Source organism: Scyliorhinus canicula, chromosome 2, assembly GCF_902713615.1.
Source record: "Scyliorhinus canicula chromosome 2, sScyCan1.1, whole genome shotgun sequence".
NCBI lineage: Eukaryota > Metazoa > Chordata > Chondrichthyes > Carcharhiniformes > Scyliorhinidae > Scyliorhinus > Scyliorhinus canicula.
In genome coordinates, this window is record NC_052147.1 from 167,038,368 (window position 1) to 167,048,524 (window position 10,157).

Here is a 10,157-nt window from a genome sequence, read left to right on the forward strand (position 1 = left end):
TTACAAAACGGGAAGCAGGGTTTTAGATGAGTTACTGTTTACTGAGGGTGGAAGTTGAGATTCCGGCTGGGAGTGCATTGGAAAAGCCAAGTGTGTTGTTGAAATATCCAAGACAGTGGAGGTATTGAAAGAGGCAATGGTGTCTTATAATATTGTAGTCTGCTGATTCTGCAGCCAAAAAACATTAAATAGTTGTTTAAATTTATGTTCAGTCAATGTGACAAGTTTTCACCTTCTTTATCCTTGTATGCAAAAGAACTAATAAACAAAAGAATCATGCGTAGCTTATATCAGCTCAGCAGAGTTCACAGTTCAATGTTTTTGTGTATTTTACTTTGAGAATAGCTATGGCCAATCATTAATTGTTTCTTTATTCCCACAGACAATCAAAATGGCAGGAAAGCAAAACAAAAAGAGCCAATAGCAATCCATTATTCTGAATAAAGGTGTTTTGAAGCAAAATCTGTCAGAGATTTTCATTCTTTTTTTGCTGATGTGCGCTTGAGATTGTTTGAAATAACAAAGGTCTCTCACAATGGCCTCTCAAACATATAAATACTGAGCACCCAGAGCAATAATGTGTCAGTCTCTTGCAGTCTGAGCTCAAAATGGGAAAGGTAAGGTTAACTCTCGTATTTTTCACCTTATCAATAATTGGTTGGAAAATACAAGTATTTCATTTCATCTTCTTTCCTCACAGGTTATCTTTTACGAGGACAGGAACTTCCAGGGTCGGCACTATGAGTGCAGCAGTGACTGTGCTGACCTGTCCCCTTACTTCAGCCGCTGTAACTCCATCCGTGTTGAGAGTGACTGGTGGGTGATGTATGAGAAACCCAATTACATGGGATACCAGTATGTTCTGAGCAGGGGAGAATATCCTGACTACCAGCGCTGGATGGGATTCAATGACAACATCAGGTCATGTCGCTCCTACCCACACGTGAGTAATTGTCTTGATAGGCATATATTTGTGAATTGTTTTTCGTTTGAAATGGTCTGTTTATCTATTTGAAAGTGAAAAGTGAAAGTGAAAATCGCTTATTGTCACGAGTAGGCTTCAAATGAAGTTACTGTGAAAAGCCCCTAGTCACCACATTCCGGCGCCCGTTCGGGGAGGCTGTTATGGGAATAAATTAAAAGTTCACCTTATTTTTCATCCCCTCTTTCTTTAACAGATTCTTTCATCAATAATCTGAATTTTAAGTTGAAATCAAAATCATTGTTTTTTATAAATTTAGTATACCCAATTAATGTTTTCCAAATAAGGGGCAATTTAGTGTGGCCAATTCACCTACCCTGCACATCTTTTGGGTTGTGGGGTCGAAACCCACGCAAACACGGGGAGAATGTGCAAACTCCACACGGACAGTGACCCAGAGCCGGGGCCAAACCTGGGACCTCGGCGCCGTGAGGCTGCAGAGCTAACCCACTGCGCCACCGTGCTGCCCCTGAAATCAAAATCATAAGCTACAATTGTCGGTTTGCCTTCATTCAGGAATCGTCTCAGCATTGTCCGAATTGATCATTGTAACTTTGATGGAAATCGGTGAAAAGGCTGGGTACACCGATTGGGGCTGGAAGGCAAGGATTGGTTGGCAATTGGAATTTTGACAGTCTTCCTCAGAAGTTATGGTGATCAATCAGGACAATTTCTGAACAAGCTCCTCGTGAAATATCACTTTGGTGTAGAAAGAATAACAATTGCCAGGACACTCTAGAAAGCCAGCACTAAAAAGGTTTGAGAAAACTGGCTGAAATTAGTTCAGCTGCCAACATAGGTATTGATACGGCTGATACCACTTGTTAAGTACCCCACCAGGAAACATAGGAGAAAAATCCACAGGCATTCTTCTATTTCTCTCCCAGTTGATGTATCCAAGAGCAGTCAAATGGGCCCTCTTGGAGGAACTGCAATATACATAACGGATGAAAATACAAATTGTTTCAAAATTGAGAGTTGAGTTTAAATCTTGGAATTATGGTTACAAAACCAAACTATGATAAGTAATCATCTTCCCCTCTCCCAAGTCCTTGGGGACAAGAGGTAACCCATGTCTTCAACTGTTGTTTTACCAGCAGAAGAAACATTGGATTTTCTTTTTTACGGAAGATGACCTTTACGTGGTTGTATCATTAGCTTAACTAGGGCTGGGAGACCGTTTACATGCAACGGAGAGTTGACACTTCATGGTAGAGGAACAGGTATGATGGACAGAAAGAAACTAATTCTGCTGGTTGGGAAGTTTAGCAAGCATATTGTAAAAATTAGAGCTGGATCTTTCAGAAGTGAATGCAGGAAAAACTTTGACGTGCAAAGAGTAATAGATGTTTGGGATTCTATTATGAAAATGACAATCAATGCCAAAACAATTGTCAAGTTGTAAACCAAAGATATGCCATAAATGATATGGGGTGAAAATACATGGAGACAGGTCACAGATCAACCATGAACTCAAAATAATGGTGGAACAGACTCAAGGGACAAAGCAGCTAATTCCTCGTCATATCATAGAATCATATAGTCCCTACAGTGCAGAAGGAAGCCATTCAGCCCATTGAGTCTGCGTTGACCCTCCAAAAGAGCACCCTATCTAGGCCCACACCCCTGCCATATCCCCGTAACACTATATAACATTTGGACACTAAGGGGCAATTTAGCATGGCCAATCCACCTAACCTTCACATCTTTGGACAGTGGGAGGAAGCCTGAGTACCCAGAGGAAACCCATGCAGACACGGGGAGAACGTGCAATCTCCACACATGCCTCTATTCCCATCAAATGCAAGTACTCAGTTGAATCGCAAATTGATATTCAAAGGCTAAATTCTTGTTGCCATTCCCCAGGGCTTTCTGGAGTGGGACTCCAATCTCAAACCTTCCAGCTCATAGTTTTGAACAGTAATAACTTTGACCATATTGAGAAAACGGTACAATTGTGATTGCTGAATATCAGATAACCAAACAAAAATATTGGAAATGTGCAACAGGTCAGAGAACATCTGGAAGCAGAAAAGGCAGGTTAATATTTTGGCTGGAGAATTTTCATCAAAGCTGCCAATTAATATTACAACCATCACAAGATGATATTACAAACTGTTGAAGTAATCAAAAAATAATTTTCTTCAGAGTTGTGTAGACATACTTCTACCGAGGGCTGGTTTAGCTCAGTTGGCTGGATGGCTGGCTGATGATACAGAGTGAGGCCAACAGTGTGGGTCCAATTCCCATACCAGCTGAGGTTATTCATGAAGGTCCTGCCTTCTCAACCTTGCCCCTCGCCTGAGGTGTGGTGCTGATCAGGTTAAATCACCACCAGTCAGCTCTCCCCCTCAAAGGGATAAGCAGCCTCTAGTCATGTGGGACTATGGCGGCTTTACTTTATTTCTATCTCTCTGCCAAATGTTTAATTTATTTCTCTCACAGTACCGAGGTGGAAACTACAGAATGAGGATTTACGAGAGGCCTGACTTTGGAGGACAGATGATGGAATTCATGGATGACTGTCCATCTGTCTACGATCGTTTCCGTTACCGTGACATCCACTCCTGCCATGTGATGGATGGTTACTGGACCTTCTATGAACATCCCAACTACAGAGGCCGACAGTACTTCATGAGACCCGGTGAATACAAGAGATACAGTGACTGGGGCGGCTACAACTCAACTATCGGATCTTTCAGGCGCATGAGAGATTTCTAGATTTTGTGTTGAAAACTATAATTTTCCCATGTTAAAGGATATTGAAACAGAATAAATGTTCCATCATCAAAACTAATTTTGTTTCTTTGTATTGTGTTTCTATTCTATAAAAATGCAGAACCAAAAATATAATAACCTCTGAATTGCTACCTGTGCCACGAGCTAATTGGCACAGGGTCAATAAGATTAAGGAGGCAAATCCATGGTTCAAAGATTGGTGTGGGAGAAATGGGTTTGAATTCATGGGAAATTGGCAGCAGTACTAGGGAAGAGGTGACCTGTTCCGATGGGATGGTGTTCATCTGAATCATGCTGGGACAAGAGTCCTGGCAATTGCATAACTAGGGCTGTAGATAGAGCTTTAAACTAAATAGTGGGCAGGAGAGTTCAGTTATATTGAGAATTAGCAAAACAAAGCTAAAGGAGAAGGTAGAAGTGCAGGTTAATGGCGAGGACTTTAAACTAGTTAAAGGAGCAGAGGGCTCAGGAGAGGTTAGTAAAGTTTCCAGACAATGTAATAGAATGGAGAGTAGAATAGAATAGAAGGTGACAGAATTCTAACTTCAGGCAGAGTAAAAAAGGTGACAGATATGAGAAAGAAGGTGGTCAATGCAGGACTGAGGGTGATGTACCCAAATGCACGCTGTATACGGAACAAGATAAATGAGCTTGTTGCGCACATTGAAATTGGTGGGTACGATGTTGAGGGCATCACAGAGACGTGGCTGCAAGGGGATCAGGGGTGGGATCTAAATATACAAGGATATGTGGCCCATCAATAGGTCAGGCAGATGGGCAGAGGGAGCGAGGTTGCATTGTTAGTGAGGCATGAAAGTGAATCGATCACAAGGAACAATATAGGATTGGAATGCATATAATCTATGTGGGTAGAGTTGAGGAGTTGCAAAGGTAAAAAGACCCTGATGGGAGTTATGTATAAGCCCCCTAGCAGTAGTCAGGATGTGGGGCAGGAAATAATCAGGAGATAGAAAAGGCATATAAGAAAATCTGGAATCAAAAGTCTAATGATGATCCATTGTCGATTGTCATAAAAACCCATCTGATTCACTAATGTCCTTTAGGAAAGGACACCTTACCTGGTCTGGCTGACGTGTGACTCCAGACCCACAGCAATGTGGTTGACTCTTAACTGCCCCCTCTAGGGTAATTAGGGATGGATAATAAATGTTGGCACAGCGTGCGACACCCACATAATATAAATGACTGAAAAATAAATTACAATAATCATGGGGGACTTCAATATGCAGGTGGACTGGGAAAATTAGGTTGGTAGTGGATCCCAAGAAAAGGAATTTGTGGAATGTCTGAAATGGATTTTTGGAGCAACTTTTGGCAGAGTCTACTAGGCTACAGGGACATCTGGATTTCGGGATGTGTAATGAGGCAGACTTAATTAGGGAACTTAAGGTGAAGGAACCTTTAGGGGGTAGTGACCACAATATGACAGAATTTATCCTGCAGTTTGAGAGGAAGAAGCTGGAATCAGATGTAACGGTATTACAATTAAATAAGGGTAACTACAAAGACATGAGGGACGAGCTGGCCAGAGTTGATTGGAAAAGGAGCCTAGCAGGGATGACAGTGGAACAGCAATGGCTGGAGTTTTTGGGGGTTATTCGGGTGGCACAACAGAAATTCATCCCAAGGAGGAGGAAATATGCTCAGAGGAGAACGAGGCATCCATGTCTGATGAGGGAAGTTCAGGACAGCATAAACGCAAAAGGAAAAGCATACAAAGTGGCGAAGATTAGTGGGAAGCCAGAGGATTGGGAAGCCTTTAAAAGCGAGCAGAGGACAACTAAAAAATCAATAAGGGGGAAGAAGATGGAATATGAGTGTAAGCTAGTCAGTATATAAAAGAAGATAGGAAGAGTTTTTTTCAATATATAAAAGGTAAGAGAGAGGCAAAAATACACATTGGACCAATAGAAAAGCAGGCTGGAGAAGTAGTAATTGGGAACAAAGAAATGGCAGAATAGTTACTTTACATCAGTCTTCAAGATGGACGACACCAGTGGGATACCAGAACTCCAGGAAAATCAGGGGACAGAGGTCAGTGCAGTGGCCATCACTCAGGAGAAAATTCTGGGGAAACGGAAAGGCCTGAAGGTGGATAAATTCCCTGGACCGGATGGACTACACCCCAGGGTTCTAAAGGCGAAAGCTGAGGAGATTCTGCTGGTACAGGTGGTGATCACTGGAGGCAGGGACATTCCCAGAGGATTGTAAAATGGCCAATGTAACACCCCTGTTTAAGAAGTAAGGGAGGCAGAAGATGGGAAATTATAGGCTGGTTAGCCTGACTTCTGGCATTGGTAAGATTTTAGAGTCCATTATTAAAGATGAGATTGCAGAGCACTTGTAAGTGTATGGCAAAATAGGACTGAGTCAGCACGGCTTTGTCAAGGGGAGGTCATGTCTGACAAATCAGTTAGAGTTCTTTGAGGAGATAACAAGGAAATTAGATGAAAGAGAACCAGTGGACGTGATCTATTTAGATTTCCAGAAGGCCTTTGGCAAGGTGCCGCATAGGAGACTGTTAAATAAGTTAAGAGTCCATGGTCTTAAGCGTAAGGTACAGGCATGGGTAGAGGATTGGCAGATTGGCTGAAGACAGAGGGCGCGTTTCTCCACTCCCCACATGGCATGGGAGAATCGCGAGAGGGCCTCCCGACAAAATTCACGCCCTCCTCACGCCCCCCTGTGATTCTCTCCCCACCCCACTCGGAAGAATCGCCGCTCGCCGTTTTTCACGGCGAACGCCGATTCTCCGCCCGGATGGGCCGAGCGGCCAGCCATTCGTGGCCGTTTCATGATGGCGGCAACCACACCTGGTCGCTGCCGTCCTGAAACGGGAGTGAGAAGCCCGTTTGGGGCTTGTAGGTGGCCTAGAAAGGAAAGAACACCACGACTGTGCTCGGGAGGGGACAGGCCCGCGATCGGTGCCCACCGATCGTCGGGGCGGCGTCCAAATCGGACGCACTATTTCCCCTCCGCAGCCCCGCAAGATCAAGCCACCACGTCTTGCTGGCCGGCTGAGGGGAAAGACGGCCACCGCGCATGCGCGGGTTCATGCCGTCAGCGTCATGACGTCAGCCGCACATGCGTGGGTTGGAGCCGGCCAACCTGCGCATGCGCGGCTGACGTCATTAGGCGCGCCGGCCGCATCATTCTCGGCGCAATGCCCCGGCGGCCGAGATTTATGGAGTGCCGCTCCTGGCCCCGCCGGGAGAGGAGAATAGGGAACGAGGAGCGGCTTCCGAGGCTGTCGTGAAACGCGGCCGAGTTCACGACGGCCCTCACGATTTTTCCCGGGAGGGGAATATTCCGCCCAGAGAGTGGGGGTAAAGGGATATTTTTCAGGATGGCAGCCGATGACGAGTGTTGTGCCTCAGGGGTCGGTGTGGGAACCACAACTTTTCACAATATACATTAACGATCTTGAAGAAGGAACTGAGGGCACTGTTACTAAGTTTGCAGATAATACAAAGATATGCAGAGCGACAGGTAGTATTGAGGAAGCAGGGATGCTGCAGAGGACTTGGACAGACTAGGAGAGTGGGCAACGAAGTGGCAGATGGAATACAATGTGGAAAAGTGTGAGGTTATGCACTTGGAAAGAGGAATGGAGGCACAGACTATTTTCTAAATGGGAAGGTGCTTAGGAAATCAAAAGCGTTAAGGGATTTAATAGTCCCAGTTCAAGATTCTCTTAAGGTTAACGTGCAGGTACAGTAAGCAATTAGGAAGGCAAATGCAATGATAGTATTCATGTCAAAAGGGCTATAATACAAGAGCAGGGATGGATTCTAAGGCTGCATAAAGCTCTGGTCAGACCCCATTTGGAGCATTTTACGGAAGAATGTGCTGGCCTCGGAAAGGGTCCAGAGGAGGTTCACAAGAATGATCCCTGGAATGTAGAGCTTGTCATATGAGGAGCGGTTGAGGACTCTGGGTCTGTACTTGGAAGTCAGAAGGATGCAGGGGGTTCTTATTGAAACTTACAGGGTGCTGCGAAGCCTGGATCGAGTGGATATGGAGAGGATGTTTCCCTCGTAGGAAAACCTGTGAGGGAACCAATGGGTACAGTCTCAGACTGACGGGACAATCCTTTAAAATAGAGATGAGGAGGAATTTCTTCAACCAGAAGGTGGTGAATTTGTGGAACTCTGCCGCAGAAGGCTGTGGAAGCCAAATAACTGAGTGTGTTTAAGACAGAGATAGATAGATTCTTGGTTAATAAGGGGATCAGGGATATGGGGAGAAGGCAGGAGAATGGGGTTGAGCAAATTATCAGTCATGATTGAATAGCGGAGCAGACTCGATGGGCCGAGTGGCCTAATTCTGCTCCATTGTCTTATAATCTTATGGTCCTCTGCTACCACAGACATTTTATGATCTTCAGATGATCATGCTTTTATTTCAGAATTTATGGGACACTTTGTCCAGATTTCAGCCACACTCTGGCAACATTTATTCCAGAAGTTCTCTGAGGTCTTCACCTAAAAGATTAAGGGCTCGATTCAACCAAACGGGAACAAAGTCCCACAGCGAGCGCGTTTAGCCGCATGTTTCCCAGCGTACACAGGATGGAGGAAAACATGTTTATTCAACGCAACTCACTTTGTATAAGGGGCCACAGTGGGGAATGCGTGGGTGAGGCTGCACATTGCCCTGTTTTGTACACTGGGGAGCTCCGCTCATTGGAACTCCCTGGTGAAGCAAGAGATTGGGATGCCATTTTTAAATAGCGCCCCATTCTTCGGGGCCCCCGCAGCAAGTCACAACCACTGTCTCAGCCCGAGCGCACATAGGAAAGGTATCTGGACCATCCCCTTGAAGTTCCCAACACCTACGCAGGGCAAGCCCAGCCCGATCAAACGAGTGCAAAAACAGCCAGCTTGGCAGTGCCAATCTGCCACCCTGGCAGTGCCCATGCCAGCTGCCATTATCACCTGGGAATCTTGGCAGTGCCAGGCTGGCACTGCTAGGGTGCCCAGGGTGCCCCAGCAGTGCGATGGCACCTCCCTAAACAAAGGGCTTCTAGCTGGGGCCTCTGATCCCCTTGGAGACTCCCACAAGTGCCATTCCGTCTTGTTTCCATTTGTAGGGAGCAGTGCTTAACGACGCTCGCCCAAGATTTCCGAGGCAAAGGGGATAAATCCCAAAGCCTCAGGTACCTCTGGAATCTGCACATTAGAGTGAGACTAACTTTCTCGCTCTAAATGCATATTTGTCAAAAAATGATCCCACTCATTGTGGGCAGGATTTACATTGCAACGTCTCGCGAGATCTCATTGGATCTCAAAGGCATTGTGAGCCAGGCAGACCCCACAAGCAGGGTCTCCTGGCTTTTATCGATGACACTGCAACACGAGAGCTGCTTTTCAGGCGCAGCATGGCATTGGATCGCGCCCTAAGTGCTCTGCTAGTCCACCTTATTGGATACATCACAGAAGTTACCAGGAGAGAGGATGTGTCTGTTCATTAGCATCTTGCTTTGTTTCCCTCTGATTGGTCTCAGGTTGCAAGGAGCACATGAGGCTAAATGGCTAAAGAAGAGATTACAAGGAGGGTGAGGTGATATCTCACCTCCCGGTGGATAGAGGGTATCCTTCGTCCGCTGGATCTCCTTGATCAAGACCTTTCCCTTCATTGTTTAGCCATCCCGCAATGTGACATTATGTGTGACACACATTGGCCGCCTGTTCTGGTACACTGAGGGCAAATTCAGAATGTCCAATTCACCTAACAAGCATGTCTTTCGGGACTTGTGGGAAGAAACTGGAGCACCCAGAGGAACCCACGCAGGCACGGGGAGAACGTGCAGACTCCACACAGACAGTGACCCAAGCCGGGAATCAAACCTGGACCTCTGGGGCGTCATTCTCCCCTACCCGGTGTGACGGAGGGTGCCGGCGTAGGGGAGTAGCGCCAACCACTCAGGGGTCGGGCCTCACCAAAGGTGGGGAATTCTCCCCACCTTTGGGGGCTAGCCCCGCGCCGGAGCGGTTTGCACCAGAAGACTGGCGCAAACAACCGGCGCCCCCGGCAGCGGGGCTGGCCGAAAGGCTTTCGCCGGTCGGCGCATGCGCGATGTGGGGTTCTCTTCCGCTTCCGCCATGCCGAAGGCCATGGCGGCCGCGGAGGAGAAATAGTGCACCCAGGGCACTGGCCCGGAGTCTGAGCGGGGGGCCCCGATCACGGGCCAGGCCACCGTGGGGGCACCCCCCGGTGATATCGCCCCCGCCCCTCCCAGGACCCCGAGGCCCGCTCGCGCCGCTGTTCCCGCCGTTTCAGAGGTGGTTCAAACCTCGGCGGCGGGAGAGGCCTCCCAGCGGCGGGACTTCGGCCCATCCGGGCCGGAGAATCACTGCAGGGGCCTCTCCGATCGGAGTGGCGAGATTCCCGCCACCGCCACTTCCCGGGTGGC

The 10,157-nt window shown here is 47.0% G+C and overlaps 1 protein-coding gene across 1 annotated transcript; it reads left to right on the top strand.

Annotated features, from left to right (window-relative positions):
• Positions 1–495: 495 nt before the first annotated feature.
• LOC119961623 (gamma-crystallin S-1-like) lies at positions 496–3,779 on the top strand. The gene is made up of 3 exons (XM_038788920.1): positions 496–617; positions 701–943; positions 3,428–3,779. Exons 1-3 carry the CDS (start codon positions 609–611, stop codon positions 3,701–3,703), a joined length of 528 nt encoding a protein of 175 aa, XP_038644848.1. The 5' UTR covers positions 496–608; the 3' UTR covers positions 3,704–3,779.
• Positions 3,780–10,157: the final 6,378 nt, after the last annotated feature.

What these genes read in the sequence shown, in the direction of transcription:
- LOC119961623 (XM_038788920.1), top strand. An exon ending in CATGTCGCTCCTACCCACAC is followed by an intron (nt 944 to 3,427) that starts GTGAGTAATTGT and finishes TTTCTCTCACAG; the next exon opens with TACCGAGGTGGAAACTACAG.